We start from the raw sequence: 23,817 nt of genomic DNA on the forward strand, positions 1-23,817 counted from the left end.
TTTGTTCTAAATGTTCCTTTATTTCTTTAGTGAATTTGTTAAATAATTTACACATGTATTTGTTTTTTCTTAATTGCAATTCATTAAAACATCAGGCTTTGTTACACAAATGTTTAATACACACTTGGTGCTTTTTGTTGTTTCTTCAGATTACAGATTTGCATAAATAAATCAGCAGCTCGTTGATATTAAACTGCAGAGACATCATAATTACAAACAAGTACAGTGCAATGATACTCAGACACAACAATAAATACATTTATTCTAAACACTCAAGAAAGGAAGAGTGATCTTTTTTTACATTAAGATCAGAACTGCTCACTGTTGACATCAAGAAGCTCCAAAATCCCATTCAAACAACCTTCACCCACCAAGTGCAGAGGTTCAACTCCAACATCTCACACCTGGGAGCCCCCAGCATCTAATTACTGCCTTCCCGCTCTCTGCCATGCATCAACTGCACCCAATCCTGCTGATGACATGCAACATCTGAGCCTCACGTGGGGCTGGGACTGTAAGCTCTACAGCCATGTCATTTGCTGGAAGAGCCCCCTCTTTGCCTCCCCTTCCTCTCCAGCCTCGCGGGCCTGCCCCCCAGTGGCCTCCGCTCGGCTGTATTTCCAGGAAAGGGGCCTACTGGACAGGCTGTGAGGCCTAAGCAGGGAGGCATTGGCTCATTGAGAAAAACAAAAACAGAGATGGGCGGTGGGAAGACTCTCCCCTCTTACATAACTCAGCCTCCATGACAGGGAACAGAGGAGGAGGAGGAGGAGGGAGGGGGGGGGGGTAAACTGCTTGCCATAATGTACAGAAAAACACGTCCATCTGCCTCCCTGCAGTCCATATGGACTCTTCTATGCTGAAATTTGAGCGATACTGAAACCATCTTACACAAGCGACCCAGCAGCACCACATACATGTGCAGCAGCGCCCGGATGAAGGCCCTGCTGCTTCAGGCAAACGCTGCAGCAGCAGCGGCGGCGGCTCTGCTGCTCTGACGGCACGGACACACACAGAATGACAAACACCACATCTTTAATCTGTTCTGCTGTAAGCTGTGGAGATGTTTACTTTAACTGAAGAATGGATCTGGGGCTCCGCACTGCCTCCTTGTGGTCAAAGTAAACATTGCAAACGGTTGTTTTTATTTATTTTCTTTCACATAAATCCTAAAAGGTTTTTACTTTTACGATCCTATCAAAATTTCAGACAAAAGCAACAATTCTGCAGATTCATTTTGTCACATCCTTGTTCATCTTTCCATGAACAGATCTTTCCCCTAAATGCTGTCAATCAGTATCAAACAGTAAGACAGAAAAGGATTTTTTTTAAACTCAAGTACAAATATCAGCTGATTGCTGCAGTTTTATTTGACTCTTGATTCTAATTCTTTTTTTAAAAAGTCTTGAAAATTTAGCGTTTCCCTTAAATAAATAATTTTTGCGCAGTTATTCTTTATTCGTCTGTGTGTAGTTTTTGACATTGCAAATGAACAACAATGTAATTAGTGATTTTATAAATTATACAAACATTCACTTTAAGAACCACCTAAAAAGGTCGTTGGGCATCCAAGCCCGTGAGATTCCTTATTTTGGAGATACAGTTCGTTCTCCACAGATGCTGTCACTTTATTTTCAAGAATACAACTTTTATCATCTTTTATGATTCTAGACTGGGGTGCCTCTTAGTGAAAAACACGGATAACCAAGAAAATGGCACATTGACTTCTACATGAAAGCCAACTGCGCAGACACCGTTTAGCTGCTGATCGCAGCCACTGTGAAAACACTTAAACACTTCTGTAAACTCAGAGGGCTTCAAACTGAAACCATACTTGGCTGTAGACGCCTCACTTCCCTAATTGATGGTATTTTGCTTGCTAACGACAGACACGCTCATGTGCTGAGAGACCAAGCGAGCTTCGTTATCAGCCAGAATACCCTTTTTCATGTGGACTGCAGGGGTCAACGTCCAACCACCGACCTCCCAGTTGGTCGAAAGCGGCACTGCCTCCAGAGGGGCGCGTGACTCAGGAGTCGAACTCCGGCTGCTGCTCGATCAAGATGGTTGTGTCGTTCAGAGTCCTGGTGCTGGGATCCAGGCAGGAGACTCCCAGAGCGATCAGACACAGCCAGACCTGCAGCACATAAGCACAGTGAGGCTCATGGGTCCAGAGGAAGATGAGGACCCAAAGACACACATCCTGTAGAGATGATGTGTTCAATACACACAGGTTCGATTCAGAAAACACGATTGACTGTATATGAGAACTGGACTAAGTGACCTCTCCCCCCCTTGTGTTCTTAACAGGAAGTACCCGCTGGCTCCAAGAAGCCACATCCCATAGACTTCTATAGTGAAATAAACTGACATTATTCAGTCATTTGTCAGAATAACAGCTGTACTGGAGTTCAGGCGAGGAAAATGAAGACGTACATGGATCTATTTAGCCATTGTTTCACACACTGTTTTTACTATCATGTCTTTTATGTGTTCTTGCTGGAGAGCTGTTTTAATTGAATTACCCTTGGAAGATCTATCTATCTATCTATCTACGGTATCTATCTATCTACGGTATCTATCTATCTACGGTATCTATCTATCTACGGTATCTATCTATCTACGGTATCTATCTATCTACGGTATCTATCTATCTACGGTATCTATCTATCTACGGTATCTATCTATCTACGGTATCTATCTATCTACGGTATCTATCTATCTACGGTATCTATCTATCTACGGTATCTATCTATCTACGGTATCTATCTATCTACGGTATCTATCTATCTACGGTATCTATCTATCTACGGTATCTATCTATCTACGGTATCTATCTATCTACGGTATCTATCTACGGTATCTATCTATGGTATCTATCTATCTATCTATCTATCTATCTATCTATCTATCTATCTATCTATCTATCTATCTATCTATCTATCTATCTATCTATCTATCTATCTATCTATCTATCTATCTATCTATCTATCTATCTATCTATCTATCTATCTATCTATCTATCTATCTATCTATCTATCTATAGTGGAGCAGGGAGCCCTGGGAATCTTCTACATCACAAATAAGCTCTTTTTCAAACAACATAATTTCGACTGTCACAACGATTTGAATAAAGAAATACTCAGAAATGCAATTTTGAGCAAAATTGTCCTTGTCCTCCATCATGAGAAAAAAATGCCACAACAAAATGTTAAAAACACAATTTTTTTTACTGGAGCGAGTCTTTAAGAAGGCAGATTTAAAAATCCCTTCATGTTCCTGCAGCTAAATCAATTTTCCTGCTTTCTTACTATTTTTCCTGAATGGGTTTTTATTTATTGTTAGTTGTTTTTTTTGCTACGACCTGGTCCCTAATCTTGTATTTGAGTGTGTGTGTTTTTTCCGAGTGTTTTAGTACATAAACGGCCCTGACGGGACAAACTAAAGTTGAAGTTAAAAGGGAGAACTGGCAAACACGTGTCGGAAAAAACTAAAACTGTACGTGTTGTTCTTCTAAAGTATTTATAGAATCGCTCAAATATGTAACAACATACCGTAGCTATTTGAAATGGTGTTTCCAACATCTATGGCATACCTGCTTTTAAGACCTTCTTCTCACATTTCAACAGTGAAACAAGAGTCCTTTAAGCTGCTCCCGTTGATGTGGCTTTAGTGGACATGCAGTACTTACAGTTTAAGACTTAATAACAGATATTTCACAGTGGTCAGGGTTTGGACCGTGTGAGCCCCCTCTCAGTTTTCTGAGGACCAGAGTTCTTAACTCAGAGAGTCGCTGAAGCTCCTCCGCTCTGATCCTAACAAGCAAACCCCGGTCCGCTCAGCTATTTCTTCATCCATCCTTACCCAACGGAATGGAGTTTGCCGAGATGTTTTAGTGCGAAGGCGTTCTAAAGCTGAAGCCTGAAGCATTTTGTTGCCATGTTTTTATAATGAACATTTGGTTTCATCTCATTCTGCCAGGCTGGAAATGCTTGACAAACCTGTACACACATATTCTCACTCATAAAATACCAGAAAACAAACCAGTGTGTGCAACTGTCTTTGTTCTCCTAACTGGGTCACCTATATGTGATTTGTGTGTATGTGGACCTGAAAATGAACAACACAGTCTCTGGTAAATGCAGCATTTCCTTTTTTAAATCATCTAAAACTCTAGAACAGAGAATTCAGCTTTATTAATTCATGAACTAAAAGTTGAGCAATAATAATATTATATAAATGGATAAGAATAAATTATATAACCATAATTCTATAACTCCGAAGAAAATGGTGTTTTTAATATCTTCTTTTTCCACACCAATGGTGCTCTAATGAAGTCCTGCCGCTCATCAGACACTACGTCCTAGAAAACCACACAGGTTTTCAGATTTTGGGTAAAAAAAAAAGACATAAACATAATTAAAAGACCCCTAGGAACACTTCTACTATAGATTAAAAGATGATCGGAGTGGGACTTTAAGGAGAGATACGGTAAATATGCCTTCATTTAGGAAATGCATGTGTTAATAACTGAAAATGCTAAACTGCCACGAATGAGAGTAAAAAGGCTGAAAAAATAGATTTATCTTTCAGCTGCAGTAACCTGTTTAATACTAGATTAGCTGAAAGGGTTGAAGAAACCAGAAATGTTAAATATTAACCAAAAACCTGCTATAATAGCAATGAAAATACTGCTAAATACTTAATTAACTGATTAAATTTCACTACTGTTGTTTAAAAGTAATTAACAAATACAAAAGGCAAAACATCTTCAAAAAGATAAAAGGATAAGCGGATTTTAAATATTTTTCTGTAGCATCTATTAAAGCAATTTGAAACTTTAGAAAAGTTGAGAGTAAGTAAAAGATTTTTCCCCAACAATTAAATGTTTAAATTATCTTTTATTCTGAAAGATTTAAAAAAGGTTAAAAACATTATTTTGAATTAACACACAAATATATAAATTCAGCAAAACCAAAAAGGAAAAAGCAGGAATTTCCTGGAGCAGCTCTTGATCCCTGAATGATTGACATTCCTCAAAGAAGGAGGTCGATTTGCAATTGTTGCTAATTCATCTTCATTCATCATTCATTAAACCTAGATCTATATAAAATTAACATTTGAAAATATAATCTAGAACATTTTCAATGACGACTTGGCGATCCTTCAGAGAACTTACCAAGTATCCCACAAACGTCAGGTATGCTATGGAGAGGACCGCTGCCAGAGCGTACAGCCAGGCGCTGTTCAACGCCGTCACATAGATGACCACAAAGTACATGTTGATGGCGCACACAATCAGGATCGCCACACCGCCTCCAATTTTAAACACCCTGCAGGAAGACCAGGACATAGAAGAGCCTGAGAGGCATAGAAACAGGAAAACGGAAGGTTTGAGGCATCAGACTGACTTACCATCCGTTTGCAAATTCACTCATGAGAGACGGCAGGCTGGTGAAAGTCAGGATGGGGATGAGGGCAAAGGGTAGCTGGAAGAGAAGGTCAGTGTTTACCTTGATCTCTAACTACTTCTTTCTCTGCCCACCGGGAGGCGCTGCCGCTAAACTGTGAGATTATGTTTAATTTAAAACAATTTAAGAACTGCATTTATACACCAAAAGGAAGTCCAGTCTCTGTCTCCATCAGGCAGATGAGAACTGGAGTATGAATAGAATAATAACTATTGTTATTTTGTTGGTCTAACATTAGTCTAACCTTTAAGAAGCAAAAATGCTTTGTTGTTTTCGTTACATTTGGATTAATCAAATTCATAATGTATTTATCTCTACCCCCTAAATTAACTGGCAGTTAAAAAAACCTATATATATATATATATATATATATATATATATATATATATATATATATATATATATATATTTAGCAGTGAGTTATCTATTGACATTTTAAAGGAAAATCCGATTTGTTTTATAATTTGTTCTGTGTTGTGGCTTTATTTAAAAAAAAACACTTTTCAGAGATGTTTTTAATGATGTTGTGAACATAATACACAAATTCTACACAATATTCAGCTTTTGGAACTGATGATAAAAATGAGAATGGTAGCGTTGACACCAGAGAAGAGCACTCTATTGTATTTTGTACTCAAGCTTTAAATACAAAAACACGACAAAAACCAACATTACTGTCTACAATAAATATTTAAAAAATAAAAATATATCCATCTTTCTTCTTTATATTAGGCTTTTTTTCTTTTTTTTACCTTCCTTTAAGTTAAATTTAGTTTGTATTTATTTATATTTTTGTTAAACATTTATTAACAGAATTATGTGAAAAACTAAAGACTTTTTGTTAGACTAAACCAATGGCTTCATTTACTTTAACAGTTTTCTGTTCAGTCTTTATTTTAACATTTTAAACTGAAGAATTGAACAAATCTTATTTGGAGAGTAAATATCAAAAAGATGAAAAGTAATCCTTTCTCCAGCATGTCTGTAGCTTGACTGAAAGTCTGACCTGCATGCTCTGCAGCACGTTTAAGAAGTCGTTCATGCCGGTCAGGTGGTGCACGTCCTGGAAGATGGCCACCAGCAGGGTGGGAACGATGGCGATGGATCGGGTCAGCAAGACTCGGGCAAATCGGGACCAGCGCAGGTTCAGAAAGCCCTAAGGAGCGAACCGAAAACTTTAACATGGATGATTGAACAGAAGTGAAAATAAAACTTGATCCAAAAGCTCAAGAAGTTACTAGAATAACACAAAAGAGAAATGTGCGTGTTTTATATGTTTTCTGATGGACTTATGGATCTTTGCACAGCTTGCGTTGGGTACGGCTTCGTCCCCGTTCACTGACCTCCATGACGAACTGACCCGAGTACGTTCCAGTCATGGTGGAGCTCTGACCAGCTGCAAGGATCCCCACAGCCCAGATGTAGAGCGCTGCTGGGCCGAAAAAACAACCCAGAACCACGCCCTGACCAGGACACACGAGGCAGAGATTAGAGCAAAGACACAAACACCTAAAATCTTTACCATTTGATTTTTAATGGTTTTTTTTTATTCTATGGCCTTTAGGCTGCCTATGTCTGGCTTTTTGCTTTATTTGAGAGCACAAATCTTTCCGTTTCTTTTGTTCCACCAGATGAACTCCAGGTCAATGTGGTCACTTGGTTGTGTTTCCTTTATTTGTACAGGTTTTTATCGTTTGAACATCTGAAACATTTTTACATTCTTGAATGCTCCTCTATCACATCTGTATGTCCTTTACTGTCAGTAGATTTAAAGCTTGGATTTGGCTTTGACTATTTGAATGCAGCAAATACCGGGGCGGACTTAGCATTAGGCAAAGGTGGGCAATTGATCAAAAATATATTATATTATATAAATATTAAAATAATGGCCATTAGAATTTAACTCTGCCTCAAAAAGAAAATAAAAAATCACTGAAAGGGCAAAAGACATAAAAGCGGTAAGGTGATGCATAGCTGAGCAGCGGTAATAAAAAGAGAAAGCAGGAAATTTGTTGCTACACTTCCAAAAGTGCAGGAAAACAAAAGAGGAAAAAGAAAAACAGAATCAAAAGAACTCAAAAAGAAGATAAAGAACGTTAAGAATGAGAAAAATGGACAGATATGAGGAAGAAGGGCAAAGGGAGCGGCGGAAAATGATCATTTGAAGAATATTTCATTATTTTTTTACAATTCATGGTACTCTATAGAGTATTGTTTTGTTCCATCATGTAAGTATTTCTGTTTCTTTTGCCGTCTTGAGTAAATTAAAGAAGGGACAGAAGGTTGTCATTCGTTCCAGCTAGAAAGAGAGTGAGTCCCAAACTTCCACATTCCCAGAACATTTGATAAAGAAAACATTTCTTTTACCACCAAATGTGGTTTTAGTTTTCAAATGTTTCTCAAAAGATTTACAGTTATTCAACAGACGTTTTTCCCTGGGTAAGTTTTTTAATTTTTATTTTAAGTGATTAACACCTACGCTGCAGAGGGTCACATGTTATTGATCACCCGGGCCCCCAAACTGCTAAATATGTCACTGCTTGCCCTGCTTTACAGTTTAAGGCTTGTCATAAACTGAGATTTGAGGTTGTTAAATAAGAAAGTACCCCTTTGTAGATGTCCACCTCCAGAGTGTTGTTGTCCAGGGGAAACAGGTCTAGATGGGGGGTGCCTGATTGATTGCAGACAGTGTACTAAAAACAGAAAAGTAAGAGAACTGCAGCAGGGCATGCTGATCCATGGTGACTGCATGAAGAGGGGCACTCACCACTTCCATGTTGGTGCGTTGATAAAAAGCCTCAGCAAAGATGGCCACCACAAACACGTTGACGAGGAACGACACAAACAGCGCGATGGCCGACTCGATGAAGAAGTATTTGTTGGCCTCCTTCACCTCCTTCTTGTTGGATCGGTCCACCTCTCTGGACTGACAATTTAGACACTCGGATGAGCTTCATGCGGCTAATCGCAGAGGATTTTGTGAGCGTCTGACCTTCACGAGAGCAGAGTGGAGATAAATGTTGTGAGGCATGATGACGGCGCCGATGACGCCGACAGCCTGGGTCAGCTGGACGGGTCCGCAGCCCTCACAGTAGGGCAAAAACATCCCTTTTATCAGCTGTCCTTGGTCTGGAGCCACCATCACATACTGCAAACAGCAGGTTCAGAGTGTTTTCAACTTAAGATAACACTAAAACACTTCAAAAATGCTGACGCAAATGCAAACTCCACAAAAAACCTGTGGATTTAAAGACACACTCCGAGGAAAATGGTATTTTGGTGTTTGTAACGCATTCTTGTGGCATTTTTCTGATGATGGAGGTCATATATGAGGAAAATTATACTCAAAATTACATGCCTGAGTATTTCTTTATTCAAATCATTGTGAATCAGGAGCATCCATCATCTTTTCTGATGTCAGCTCACAGCTTTGTCCAGGAAAGATCTTTTCTTTTTTTGAGAACAAAAGCAGTGAGGGAGACCCCTTGTGGTCAAAGTGCGTAATTACCAACCAAAAAGACAATATCTGCAACATTTAAATTTGATTCCCATATTCCTGTGTTTGTGGTTCAATATAACACTATAAAGGCAAAATCATATTGATTCTTTATCAATAGTAAAAAAGATCTAGAGGAAAAAAAATACCAGTTTGGACGTCCGTCACTTTAATGTCTGTGTGCTGCACCCCGTAAATAGATTTATTGATTATTTATTCTTTGATGTCCCATGCCTGATCAGCTGACATGCCACATAAAAATGCACAAATGCATAACCACACAAGCCTCTGTTTTGCATGAAAAACAATAGCTCATCTTCATAGATGAGATTTTGTTATATTTGGCTTCATTCGAAAGCCAAATAACAGAGTTTAGTTATTAACACAAGGCATAACATTTAAATGGTGAAAACAGATAAACTAAAAACACACAAACCCATGCTTTTTTAATTTTTATTTTAGTTCTTTATACAAACAGTAAAGAATCCGAACTCCTGGTTTTCAGTCACTCTAATATAAAGCCAGAGTTCTTTTGTTCTGAATACTGTATCACATCATCCGAGTGTTTTTACATTCTCCGATCAAATCCAGAAGTCATTCTGCCTTTAATTTAGCTTTAAGGACATCTATGGAAACGTCGCAGAGACTAAAATGGAATATTATGTCTTTTAGAAACAAGAGTTTTTTTTTCCACAGAGCATAGCAAAAGACAACTAGATGAAGTCTCCAGTGTTAAGTCACTAAAAACAATGAACCAAGTGGTCCGTAAGGTCAGAAACCATCAACCCTCTTGTTAGTGATCCATCCCACGTTACTGTTAAACATTTACTGAAAGGAAAAAAAAAAAGACTATTTTTATTCACCGCAAACCTTAGACTTGGACGCAACGATGATGAAAGCGTTTTCTCTGATCTGACATTTTCATCACGTGTCAGTCTGTTAATCATTTTCCTGAGCTCAGCTGAGGAAGCAGCTTTGTGTCATTCTGCTTTTAAAAACAGTTAACACATCTTCATCTGTCCAATGACTTCTGTATCTGGTATAATAATAAATACATTAAAATCACAAGAAAACTTCCCCTTGTTTATTTTGTGGTTTAAAAGTTCTGTTATCTCTTAGATTCTTGGTTTTGTTTGTACGATTTAACTCCAAATAAGAAGTTAAGAAAAGCAAAAGGGTTCAAAGTCTTACTGACCAACAGTCTGAACTCACCTGCTGTCAATAAATTCAGAAGAAAAGTGATGCTTTAAAGGATTTTTTTTGACCCAAAGCAGACGGCTTTATGTAAAAACAAAAAAACAAGTGGATCAGTGTTTGTTATTACCTCACACCCAAAGGTGATGGCCATGATGGTGATGAGCAAACCGAAAAAGGCCTCCAGCCGCCTCAGACCTGCGGTCGAAGACAGAAAGAGAATGAACATTTAGTGAGGATTTACGGTAATCTGAGTGGTTCAGATCACCAGATTCACCAAACCAACAACTGATGAGGCAAAGTAGAAAACATCCACCTCTATGAGCTAAAATGGATTTTTCATGCAAAACTTTCTCTGAAGCGCAATGCATTTTAGGATAAAAGCATTTTTGGACAAGTTTTCAAGTCTTTTCATGTGCAGCTGCTTCATAATGTAAGTAAGGTTTATTTATAATGCTGCATGTGTGCAATGAGCTCTAAAATCTGTTTCCACCTGAAAGGTGACCTGATCCAACTGTTGCTGTTAGCTTTCAAGTCACAAAAAATAAAAAGCTGAATGGAAGAGTCTACAGTAAACGTTAAATAGTTTAACCGCTTTAATCGTTTGTGTGGTGTTTTTTTAAAAGCACAGAAAAGTTTCGTTGAGACAATTTACTGAATATTTGAGTCAAATGGAAGAGGCCACAGCTATTAGGGATTAAAATGAATAGTACTTTTATAGATACACATCTGCATAGAGAGGTACAGCATTTGTGTAGAAGTGATCAAATATGGCTTTTGACTCCGAAAGGGAGCTTTTGTGAATAGATAATTCTTTCCATCCATTTTCTGAACCCTTTCGGGGTCACAGGGTTGCTGGAGCCAATCCCAGCTACTGCTGGGCCAAGGTGAGGTACGCCTTAGTACCGCCTCAGTCTGTCTATGACCATTAAATGAATTAGGGTCCCAAATTTTTTCTCATTTACAGTTTCCATGTATAAATCCATACAGAAATTTAAGCCTGGACCAGGGTTCGCTTGGGTGTCTCCAGATGGAAATTTGTTCCGAATTATTGAGGAAAACAAACTCTGGTTCACTTTAAGTGACCCAGATGTGTCCAGTCTGAATACACCCTTAACTTTAGAAATGAACTTTAAAAGCATCAGAAAAAACTCATCTTTTGTCAGATTTTGTTGATAATCATCCACTGATTTATTTAGTTGATTTGAGTTTTTTTCAACCTCAATCTTAAGAAGAGATAAATGTTTAAACCATCATTCCTAAAATTGGAAGGATTAGTTTAGGCACGAGGTGAAGGCTCAGTTTCTCTTGAGCAGTGCACTGTTTATAGATTTGCTGTAGTTTGAACATAATTATTCCAATAGGATCGTATAAGACAGAACTTAACCTCAACCTACCATACTTATCCAGGAAAAGGAAGACAAACGTGTCCAGGATGGTGATGAGGACTCCGGCCCACAGGCGGATCCTGTAGGTAAACGGGTCACGGTAAAGATCAGCCCAAATGTTGAATTTTAAACTCAAACTGTCTCTTTTTACAGCACCTGCCGGCAGACAGGAGGTTGAAAGCGATGGCGCAGCCGATGACCTCCTGCATGTCCGAACCGATGATCGCCAGTTCCACCATCAACCACAGGAGGATTCGAGGAACCTTAACGAGCCACAGTATGAGCTCTTAGATTAACCCTTGTGCTATCCTAGGCACTTTAACATTGGCAGTGGGGTCATCTAATAATAATAATAATAATAATAATAATAAAAAAACAACATTACATTTTTGAAACCAAAACAAAAATCGAGTAACTAAAATATAAAATTTATTTTAAAAAAAAAAATCAGAAAACAAAAGTAATTTCTGAAAATCTAAATGAAATGTTAAAAAAGAAATAAAATAAGAAACTGGTAAAGGTAGGTATTATGGAACATCACTGACTAGATGATGATGGTTTGAGTTTTGAAGAACATCATTTAAACTTTAATAAGCAATGGGAGGATTATTCCCTTGAGATGCAACATCTCTTTTTCTGAGGGGTTAACAAAAAAAAGAATAAAAAAATGACAAAACAGAGTAAAAAACATTTAAATAGATCAAATCTTGTATGTATGTATGTATGTGTATTTTTCTTTACATTAAGTGATTTGTTGATGTGATTTCAGGGCCATCCAATTCCAGAGCAAATAAAAAAAAAAAAAAATAGGTCAAACTTTGAACTGCATGTCAGTTGATTCGGGGCCATTTGTTACAGTAACAATGCACATCCTCATTCATTCTAAATGTCAGAGCACAGGTTGTAAAACGTCCACCAAAACAAAACAAAAAAGGGACTTAGAGTAAAAAAGACTGAACACCAGCTCCCACTGAAACAACACCTGACCAGGCAGCCTTGAGGTTGGGTCACCTTGATGCTGACGTGGGGAGAGTTCAGTTGTTTAAAACAGTGAAGACACAATAGCTCAGAATGAATAACAGTGAATTTGACCTGAGATTTCTGCACTCGAGCTTCTTGTGAAGCATGAAATGTTCTGGTCAGAGAGGCCATTGTTCATTTTGTGGCAGATTCAATGTCTCATTTTTCTCAGAGAACAAAGCAGCCTCAACAGGAGCAGCAGTAGAAGCAGAAGAAACACTTTCTCAACCGTTCTTGAATCTTCTGCAGATGAGATTTTGTCGTTCAGTTATTGAAGTTTTAATTCTGTCAAAGATTTCTTGATAAAAAACAAAAAGTTTTAGTGTTGGTTGTTTTACTCCTGCTTCTCATAAAAAACTGGAAACTGAAGGCTTCTGCTCATCAAAATATAAAGAAAAAAGTTTGTTTTTAAAGCAGGATTTTAAAAATGTAAAATTCGAGGATATCAATTCAACAATTTTGAGCTTCAGTTGACTTACTTGGTAAATTTTCATTGTATTAAATTGTGAAATAGCTAAAAAAAAACAAAAAAAAAAAACAGCTGACTGGTTATCATTTAATCATCAACTCCCACCAATCAAATCCTGGAGTTGCAGGCTCAGCCTCTCCGCTGATGCACATTAAACCAGCTGAGACGAACATGACAAGCCTTAAGCAATGGTTGAGGATTTGTTTTAGGAACAGGCATAGTGGGAAACTTACGGTGCGGTACTGTCGGTGGCAGACTTCAGCCAGGTGCATCCCGGTGACCACGCCCAGCCTGGCTGCCAGCCTCTGCAAGAGCAGACCGATGATGGTGGCGCTCAGCAGCAACCACAGGAGCTGGAAGGAGATAAGATCTGGCATTTTTAACATGTTCTTGTGGCATTTAAAAAAAAAAAAATGAAGATGTATAAAGAAAAATAAGATCAAAATCGCCTTTCTGAGTATTTCGTTATTCAAATTGTTGTAAATCAGGGGCAAACAAAAAAAATTCAGTTTGAAAAAAGCTCATATTTATGACGTAGATAACATGCTGGGCTGTCTCCCTGCTCTGCTCCATTCTGATGCATCCACTCGCAGACAAATAGATCCGTGTTCGTCTTTGTTTTCCTCGTCTGACCTGGAATCTGGATCAAAGCTGTACGGCTGGATAGCTGGAATATTGCTCGCCATTTTTGTTGCACCGCTAATGTTAGGTTGGACTGCTGAGGGGCTGTAAGCTAGCAGGAGAGAGTGTAAACAGAAAGCTCTTAAAGGGAGGGGAAGGGGGGCTGTGGTTGCCCTGTGCTATTGACTCCGCCCCCAACCCAAGAGGTGAATTTCTGATAAACTCCTGGCCCTCTGCAGAAACTATGTCTTAGAAAACAACACAGGTTTTTACATTTTGTCTGAAAACGGCATATTCATGATCAAAAAGACCACTGGGAAGGCTTTGAAAATAAATCAAAAGATAATGGGAGTGGGACTTTATATATATAAATCAAGTATGATTTATCTTATATATCACATAAGAGATATCAAATCATGATCACATTTTTTAAAATAATATTTGTTTTTTCTGACTTTTTACAGTTGACTTCCACATGTAGTTTATAGAGGAAGTGGAAGCTGAAACTCTTGGTAAAGAGACACATAATGGTAAGACCGAAAACACAGCCTTTTGGATGCTTATTTACTCCCATGTAAACTCATGGAACTACTTTATTTAGGGACGTATTTCTGGTTTTTCTCTGTTGTACATAAACCCTGACAGTCTACTGCAAGCTCCCAACCATATGGTGCACAGCAGCCGTTTAGCAAAAGACAATAAGTAACAGAATAATGGTTTCCACAGGACGTTTGCCTCACGATTGAGTGGGCTCAGACCAGGATAATCCATCAGATTTGTTATAATAAAGAAGGGAATGCAGAAAAACGTCACACTGAATGTTAGGAGTAGATTAAACTACTTATTTGGGCTGGGAATCACTGCCAAACCACTGAACTGATTTAATTTTGATTCACACTTTGACAATTTAATTCCATTGGAACTTAAGACAATCCTACTAAACACAGTTTATTACCATACAAAACCTGTTTTATTATATTGTAATCATGACACATTTTCCTATGTGGAACTTTTATTCATAAAATTAGAAATGCTTATGTCAAAAAATAGAAAAACTGCTTTTTAAGGTATAAACCAAATAAATAACTTAACAACAAAATGGAATAATAGATTTGAGGGGTCATTATTGTCTTTTCTAAGTTTAGGTTTTACTCGAACAACCAGCAAATAAAATAAATCACAACTAAGAACAAAAGCCGGTATATTGTTTGTTCAGGAGACAGAGCTGAAACTCAACCCCATCAACCAGCTTCTTCACAATAACACAGGGACTGAGATGCATAGTCTTTTCCTTTGACACAGTCTGAATTTCCTCACTACTGCACAACAATTTTAAACCTTTTTTGAGCCACTGTCTTCAGATTCCACTCAAGGCTTTTTTTGTTTTTGTTTGCTTGTGTGATGTCACTTCATTACTTTTCTTTTTATATTTCTCTTTCTTTGAAACACAACAGGGTTCACTTGCAATTATTCAAGATACATTCTCATCAGAGCCAAATTGCCTTTAGTCTGAAGTTTTCAACCAAAAAAAAAGAGGTACAGTCCGGTTTAGAATAGTCCAGGCAACTCAGGTGAGGTTTCAACGTAGGATCGTGAAGGCGGCCGCCAGGTGTAAACTGATAGCGTAGCTCTTCGTCATAGTAGTGGGACTACACCAAAGGTGAAGCTATCAGGAACAACAATGGAGGTCATGCAGCAGCTCATTTTTTTCCCCACTTGGCTTTTGCTACTTTGTATATATAAGTAATTTAAAGCAGTTTCATAGAAGAGTGCGGGCGTCAAAAAGCAATACAGCCGAAAAGAGGTTTGGCGCTTTCTTTTCTTGTAATAACCTTCCACCAATCAACGGGTTTCATCGTGTGACGACAGTTGCTCCACCCTAACCGGTCCGTTCCATTTTTCTATGGACCTACAACCAACAGTTTGGTACAGATTATTGGGTCCATTTGATAATGGAAACTCTCAAAATACAGGACATGACTGCTCAGTGGAAACAAGGCTTTATAGGACTCGTGATGGAAAATCCCTTTGAAAAGGGGGTAAAATTCTGCATTAAGTAATAGTAAAATGAAAAGTTTTCCACAAGCAAGACAATGTTTCAAACATATTTTATCAGCAAACACAATTTCGAAGGGATAACAATTTGGAACGAAACATTAAATTGAAACAAAAATGTCAGAAAAACAAAGCCATGCACTTTAATAATTCCTGAATGAACCTTTTTCAATATGAGGCCTAAAGAAGAAGGCTGATGGAGGGAGTTATGTAGCCATGTAACCAGCCTCCGCTGTGTCGTCTGTGGTGGCAGTATCATGATGTTTGCTTGTCTCGGCCATTCAAATCTAAGTTTGAGCTCAAAAAATGTTATTTTTTAAGAAATCAGGTCTGTCTCCTATTTTGTAAACTACAGTAAGACGGAATAGTAGAGCAGAACAATACTGTAGAATAATAATTAATGTCTTGCTAAGTCCTATGCAGCATTAACTGACTCCCTTTTTTTTTTCTTTTTAACTATATGCAAAATGAAAGGTCGTGTACCTTAAATCCAGCTTTGGCTCCCGATTGCAGGTCTGACTCAATGTTGCCTGGGTCCAGGTAAGCAATGCTCATCAGGAAACCCGGTCCAGTGAAAGCCCAGAGTTTACGCAGGCTGAAGAATCTCTACAGGAGGCAGAGAGAGAGAGACAAGCTCTAAAAGTCCACACAAAAAACATCATCTTCATGAAAAAAAAAAAAACAACCTAGTTTTTTTACTTACCGCAGTGTCTTCTTCAGGAACAGAGACCTTCTGGTCAAAGTAAGTGGTGGGAGGAAGATCGTTGTCATTGTTCTGGAGGAAGACGGACGGTGTGGAGACTCCCTGGGTGTGCGTCGTCCGGATGACGGCCTTTCGTTTAGTTTTCACCATCTCATCTGATAAAACATTGTAATTTTCAGGGAAAAAGGGGACAATTGAAATTCATAAAAGCATTTATTTAACAAAAACAAAAAAATGTGCACAAAAAGGAAAGTTTGTGGTTAACTCAGCAGGTATAGAGTATCAAACTTGCATGACACACATTCATAAACAATGACAACAGAATTTAAACTAAAACACTGAAACATGATGCTAACAATACAAGGCTGTTGTTTAAAAGTTATTAAAAAAAACTTTCATTACTCAAGGTAATTATCATGTTTACTGACACAATGTATAATTATATTTTGGCAGAAAACAATCTTCACTTTGTTGGTCACATCTCGGCCATGTTTAATTTAGATCATATTAAAAACTTGCAGTGGAGTATGATCATGAGTGCATTTAAAAACCATCCACAGAGTAGTTAAAAAAACAACAACCCTAAAACGATTTATACCCTCCTATTTCTGCAGTTAACCCATGTCACAGGCTTCTATTGTATTAACGCAAACACAAGGAGGCACAATCCGGTGCTGGACCAAAATCCTGGTCAACGCAGAAGGTTGTGTTTAGAAGAGCTGCCGACTTAAAAACCAAAGTCAAAGCGATCATGCATATCATGATGGATTTGATATTGGATCGGTCGTGGATGGGGTTATCGACCATAACCATCAGTGCTGTTGACCTACAGGGTGCTGATGAAAACTGAAGTCCTGTTGGTGGAAGCAGAGGAGGATGGTGTGTTTGCAGACAGTAGGAACTTTGAATGCAGGGACTTTGACAGAGAAAAGGATATGAACGAAGGTCATCGGCAACAAGACAGAACATCTATTACTAGGACTTTAAGTATTCAGGGCCAACTGTTCAAAACAATAGAGAGTGGAAAGAGGTGGGGAGGAGTTTGCAAGCAGGTTGGAGCGGATGGAGGAAGGTTTCAGGTGTGATGTGTGACCATAGAGTGTCATCAAGAATGACAGGAAAAGTGTGGAAGACTGGTGAGAGCAGCCATGTTGTTGGTTTCTTGACTGATGCACATCTGGAGGTAGCAGAGATGAAGATGTTGAGGTTCTCTTTGGGATGTTCAGGATCAGGAATGAATCCATCAGAGGAACAGATCATGCTAGATGTTCTGGAGATGAAAGCAGGAAAGCAGATTGAGATGTTTGGACACCTTGAGACGTAGAACAGTGATAGTGTTTGTAAAAGGATGCTGAGGTTGGAGCTCCCAGGCGGGAGGTCTTGAGGAAGACCAAAGAGGAGGTTCATGGATGTAGAGGAGGAGGACACAAGGGTGCATGATGTGAGCCAGGGGTGCTCGTTATGTTGACCACCATCAACGATGTGATGGTAGATAGCGGGCCGTCAAAAATAAATAAACTAACTAAATAATTAAATAAATCATCATCATGACATTCTTTTGCCATTCTTTCTATGTTTTCCCAGCATGCAGCAGGGCTTCTGCCGGCCCTGCTGCATGCAGGGTCCCCGACGGACGACCACTCCGGCCCGCAGCAACGTGTATCGAAGCCCGGGCCGGCCCGCGTGCGTCCTCAATCGGAAGGGGGTCCGAGACAACCCGCCTGCCCCAGTCGTCCTGCCACGGCGCCTGCTGCCGAGTCTGCGGTTCCCGCCCAGGGGATCCGAGCCCACTCAGGCGGCAGTGTTGCCCAGAGCGAGGATCGAACTTCTCGAGCATCGTCCACGGAACGCCATAGGGGCCAAAATCACTAAGAACTACGCGTTCCATAGAGGGGGCACCGTTTGCTCAGGTAATTCAGCCACGCTTTAGAAATGTCATGCTCCCCCCATAACACGGTTTACAGAAGAGCACGTCACGCGATTTTCACAGCTTTCTGTTTTCATAATAAAATGCCTCCTCTGTTCTAATTATGTATTACTACAGCAGGTCTTTTTTTAAGGGCTGTTAAAGTATTTGTCTGCTTTTTCCTGAACGCTTTAAATTATAGTTTGCTCTTAAAATGGAAAACTGGTATCAACTGAGAACCATGGGAAACATTTACAAGCTCTAATTTAGCCTTACGGAGAAAATGTTTTGACTAAACAGAGAAAAAACTCAGCCAAAATAAACTTTGTTTTATGTAAATCAAGACATTCTTTGTTGTTATGTAGTTATTCTTCCTGTAAAAAAAAAAAAAAACTAGCTCTAATCATGTGATACATTTGTTTAAAAAAGGAAAATCACTAAGAACTTTCACAACTATGTTTAAAAGTTTATTACCATCAGTTAAATGTCTACATGAACAAACATGATTTACTATGTTAAATACTCAGAACACATGACAGATGGAAGATGGTTTGCTGGATTACGGAGGGAAATACGAAAGGAAACCTTCATTAAACTCAGATGAGGTCAAACGTGAATGTTTACCAAATAAATCTGTTCACCTTGTTGCGTGGGTTCTTCCGGCTCCCGGTCTGTGGGAACGCCAGCAGGAAGAGATGAGATGTGGATGTTCTCAGAAGCCGGGTTTCTCACTGGAAGCAAACGGGTCATTATGCAGCTATTAAAGGCTTTTCCAGAACTACTGGCCAAGCAGAAGGTAAATCCTTTACATACTTAAGGTCTATGAGAAAACGACTCCAAGCTATGAACAAAGTTTCCAAGGACGCCTTAACTAAAAACACATTTTTAAATGTACGCATTGATTTTTATTTTTTTAAGGGTGAACCTTTATTTTGTCTTTTTTTATTTGTCTGTTTATATAATGCTTGTTTTGCCACAAACTTGGGACTTTTGCAAATAAAATGATGACGTAAATTTGTATTTGTATTTGTAATAAGAAGGTTTTTCTTCTGAATAAAACAAAAGCTCTGTCACATGTACATTTGAAAGATTTGCTTCATCATGTAGGATGAAAAACGAAAATGCTTAGAACAAAAATGAGATATTTTTCATTACAAATTTGGTTCTGGCATATTAACAATGACAATATTATGAAAAACATATTCTTTGTCATTATTTGTCCCCATGTTTCAGACATGATGGTCTGAAAAGAGAAGAATGAACACCAAACCCTCAAGGATTTAGTTTGCATCAAACAAATATAATAAATCTGATTCAGTCCCAGTTCCTTATTTTCTTTTCAATCATCATTTTAGCACAAATATTGTACAAGTGTGATTAGAAATGCTGCAAAGTAAAGGCTAGATATTGATTTAAAATCTCAAATTCCTGCTTCATGTCGGCTGATAGGATATCTTATAATAAAGTGGTGACATCTGGGTTTGTTGTTTGTTTTGGGTCGATTTGACCCCAGTCTTCCTCACTAGATAGCAATATTTGATTTTCTTTCTTTCTGAAAACGTGAACATTGGTGGGACAAACATGTCTGTCTGTTGTAGACAAATAGACTGGTTTCTGTCACTTTAAAGACCTCGCCTCGATTTAGGCACAAATTTCTATCTTCATTTTAAAATCAAAATATAAACTTAAAGTATATTTGTCTCACATCACATTCTATAGGTGCACAAACGTTTATGAGTAAAAGTGCAATCGTTTTTAATTGATTGTGTTCACCATCCATCCAATTTCTTAACCCACTGAATCCCTTTCAGGGTCACAGGGTTGCTGGAGCCTATACCAGCTACTGTTGGGGGGGGGGAGTAGACCCTGGACAGGTCGCCAGTCTGTCGCAGCCACACTGCTTTGTTTTACATGAGAGCAAATAAGAACTTTGTTGTGTCAAAGCCCCCTAATGGCTATTGAAGGGATTGATCTGGCTTCTTCAGCCTTTTGAACCAGTCTCAAAGAGGAAGTGGAAGATCATGTAATTCATGCTGTTGTCACCCAGCACATATCAAAAGCAGGAAGTGGAACGAGTGTGAGCACACCAGATGTAGACTGGACGTTAAAGGTTTGAGGCAAAGATCTAACCTGCAGCATTACGTGCAGTACAAGTTTATGGAAATATGAGGTCAAACTTTCTTTGAATTTAATTGAATTGTCCTGTTTTTAAGGCTGTCCAGCACCGAGCCTGATGTCTGATGTCTGTCACTCACCTTTGTTCATCTAAATCTTCCTGCTCAGCTCTGTGACTTACTACAGGGCATTCAGCATGCAGAGACTGAGGGTGGCACAGAAAGATGTCCTCGGGACTTTATTAAACAGACCACGGTGGTGCAGCACCAGTGAGATGTTTGTTGGTGTTGGAGTTAACCCTCTCCACGCTCTTAAAAAATCTTTATGGCTTTATTCAACATCTTAAAGTTTTTAAGTTTCTATTTTATGTTTTACTTGCAGTTTAATTCTGCTGTATGACTTGGCATGTATGAAAAATTTTATTCTGACTGAATTAATCTTCTGAGGATTTTTGAAGACATTTGTTTCCTTCAAAAGAAACCGTTTCATAACTTCTGGCCAGCAGAGGATAAAGTTGACCCAATTTTGGCAACAGGTAAAAAAAAAAAAAGGATGCTTAACTATGGATGCCAGGGCATTGCTGGCCACAATTCTATTTTTAGAAAAAAGGAGGAAAAAAAGTTTCTTTCAGAACAAACACATCTGGAAGAGGTCAGTTGAAGGTTAGGCATAATAACCCACTACAGAAGCAGCAGTAAACGTCTGAAAAAGAAACCAGCAGATTTTGTCCTTCTGCTCTGTCAGCACAAATGTTAACACACATGTCGAGTAGGAGGTTAACCTTTACAGCTGCTGTAATGTACCGACAATAAAGAGGTTCACATGTCCAGCCTGCTGCATCCTATTCAGCAGTTTTACCAAAACCTTTTGTTTATACTGACATTTTTTTAGTATTTGGCTATTGTATTTACTAATAAAGCTAGAATTTAATGCACAACAATCTGTGGAAATGTATATTTGTGACAAAATTTGCTGGACAAGACTGCATTTATTTTCACAGATGAAAAAAGTGACTCGTTATTATTTCTTTGAAAATTATCTAAATGGGCATAAGGAAACATTTTGAGTAAGCTTAACGACATGAAGCCGACCTAAAAGTTCAATTTGGAATAACTCTCTGTGACCTACAATGATCTATTATAAGCTTTATTTTTCATTTTCTACCTTTAGATATAATTCTGTTTTAGGGGCCGGAGCTAAAAAAAATAAAATAAAAGAAACTATCCTGCCATCAGAAACCAATGTAATGAACTTAAAATTTTAGTTTGTATTTGTATTTTGCTGTGATAGTAACTTATATTAATGTGGCTGTGAATTAAAAAAGAAAAATACATTCACACAAACTTTACAAAGCCCTAAATTAAAAAGGGCACAATAATAATCTAAGGAGTGACTGTCTAAATGAATCTGAAATGTATGAAAACATCAAACTATAAGGTTAAACATTAAAAAAATGTCTTTAGATATACAGCCCTAACTACAAATTAGAGCATCACTTTCATTTTTGTGATTTAAAGCCACTTCCTTACCATTTGTTACAAATAAAACACATTTAATGATGACCTGTTAGATATCGATCCTCCTACAGCAGCGTTAAAAGTGACGCGTAAAGGCACGTATGGGTAAATTTGCGTCAAACCGCGCAGTGTTGGCCGGTTGTCGTGTCTCGAATGACAGGACAAACGCAGTTCAGTCGCTGTCTGATGATAAAACCCCACGAGTGGCATCTATCATCAGACAGGTTCTGCGTTTCCCGGGGCGCCTCTGGCTCGCGGGGGGCTCACCTGAGCGCAGGAAGGACCGCATGCTGACTGACGGGACGGCCGGCCGCAGCAGAGTTACATGCCCGGGACGTGGCTGGCGGATTCCTCGGTGTCTTCCACGCCTTCTTCTACAATGTGGTCTGGAGCAGGAAAGTTAAGCAAGTTGAGCCCCCACCCCTCCCTGACTGAAGGCGTAAACTCACCTGACAAGTGGAGGGAAGACGAAACTCCGTGAGGACAAAACGCTGACTGACGCCTTTGATCTTTTTGGCAAAAACGGAACCTCATAGATAGACGCGCACTTTGGCAAAACTTCAGCTTTTTCTTTTCCTTGTTTGTACCACGTGGCAGGTCTTAAGACTGATCCTAGTGAGTCAGTCTGTCGCTTGATCCACTGACTCACCTGAAAGCCCGAAAACTGACCATTCAAAGTTTTTTAAAGCTCCTGCACTTCCTCCCTCGAGGGATTTCAGGTTTACCCTTTCAAAATAAACCAGAACACAAGCAGGAACCATTTGAAGAAGGATTCAAATCAAACATTTGAGATCTCATTTGGGGTACTTTCTAACTTATTTTGTAAAATATTTTCTGACTCACACATACATTTATGGGAGTTCATGACCATATTCCATGGAGTTTAAAATGCTATTTAATGTTGTAAATTAATAAACTGTGTGTTAGCTGACAAGGTCTGCTTCACAGAATTTGCTCCGATTCATCTGAAAAGTGTCAGGTGGAGTTCAGATCCCTGTCGGTGAAGTTGTTCCACTCCAAAACTCTCACATTCATGCATCTGTGGACTTTGCCTTGTGTGGTGCTGCATATTTGTGTTGCCACAGGAAGGGGCTATTTCTAAATAAAGCAACAGAAAAAAAGGAAAAAAATTCCACACTATTGGAGTAAAAATGTCAAACATAAAAAAGAAAACAACAAAAAAAGGAATTGGTTGATTACGCCATGGACTTATGCTGTGCACATTAGGCAGCTTATTAGGCTTCACATACCTACGCTTTGAAAAGCTGGAAGAAGTTTTTTTCCCCCCAAACTTCTGATTCAACTTCTTGTAAGGTGTTTACCCTTTGGGGGTAAGTGCATGTGGCAATGCTGTGTGTCATGCTCCCAGAGCCACGCATCCACATTTTGAGTCTGTTCATTCCCAACGGCATCATCCCGGAGCTCCTCCTGGAAACATCTCCTGCTGGAAGAACCCTGTTTGAGTGGTCAGCTGACAAAGATCCCCCTATGTGGGATCCTGCTCTCCTGACTGTCCAGAGCAGGCAGAGCCACTGAAATAATGCGGTTTTCAATTAGCTTCAACAACACAGCTGTTTACTCCTGACACAGTGAGTGTATTTACATGAAACATTGTCACTTTCATGGACCACCACCAGTTTAACTTTATTTTTTTCTCTGATACTTTTAATTAAACATACAAATGAGTTTTGATTGAAAAATTTCCAACCAGTTCCTTTGTTTAGATCAGGGGTGTCCAAATCCAGGCTTCAAGGGCCGGCAACCTGCTGGTTTTCCAGAAATCCTGCCTCATCTGCTGCTGATTACCTGGATCAGGTGTGTTTAGCCAATAAGGAGCTTCAACGGCAGGTTGGTTGGAAACC

At 38.9% G+C, this 23,817-nt stretch overlaps 1 protein-coding gene across 5 annotated transcripts; it reads right to left on the reverse strand.

The window, feature by feature from the left end:
- On the reverse strand, positions 1 to 23,458 carry LOC101155197 (natural resistance-associated macrophage protein 2). 5 transcript variants are annotated; one of them, XM_023956938.1, is made up of 19 exons: positions 23,206 to 23,458; positions 22,405 to 23,053; positions 22,223 to 22,341; positions 18,965 to 19,054; positions 17,248 to 17,687; positions 16,418 to 16,572; positions 16,198 to 16,320; positions 13,272 to 13,391; positions 11,706 to 11,812; positions 11,559 to 11,629; positions 10,292 to 10,359; positions 8,464 to 8,619; positions 8,239 to 8,397; positions 8,078 to 8,164; positions 6,815 to 6,934; positions 6,478 to 6,627; positions 5,416 to 5,489; positions 5,180 to 5,333; positions 1 to 2,137 (listed from the first exon to the last, which is right to left on the reverse strand). In XM_023956938.1, the coding sequence occupies exons 5-19, from the start codon at positions 17,384 to 17,386 to the stop codon at positions 2,030 to 2,032; spliced, it is 1,791 nt and encodes a 596-aa protein (XP_023812706.1). In that variant the 5' UTR covers positions 17,387 to 17,687; positions 18,965 to 19,054; positions 22,223 to 22,341; positions 22,405 to 23,053; positions 23,206 to 23,458; the 3' UTR covers positions 1 to 2,029. The 5 variants fall into 5 exon arrangements, with proteins under 5 accessions (XP_023812706.1, XP_023812708.1, XP_023812709.1 ...); XM_023956940.1 differs by lacking the exon at positions 17,248 to 17,687; XM_023956941.1 differs by having other exon boundaries at positions 16,418 to 17,687.
- Positions 23,459 to 23,817: the final 359 nt, after the last annotated feature.

Source organism: Oryzias latipes, chromosome 7 (genome assembly GCF_002234675.1).
Source record: "Oryzias latipes chromosome 7, ASM223467v1".
Lineage (NCBI taxonomy): Eukaryota > Metazoa > Chordata > Actinopteri > Beloniformes > Adrianichthyidae > Oryzias > Oryzias latipes.

Coding starts and splice junctions, on each gene's coding strand:
- LOC101155197 (XM_023956938.1), bottom strand. CDS start 17,386: ATGTTCTGTCTTGTTGCCGATGACCTTCGTTCATATCCTTTTCTCTGT. Junction 13,392..16,197: donor GAGCCAAAGCTGGATTTAAG/GTACACGACCTT, acceptor ATCTCCTTCCAG/CTCCTGTGGTTGCTGCTGAG. Junction 5,490..6,477: donor ACGTGCTGCAGAGCATGCAG/GTCAGACTTTCA, acceptor CTTCTCTTCCAG/CTACCCTTTGCCCTCATCCC.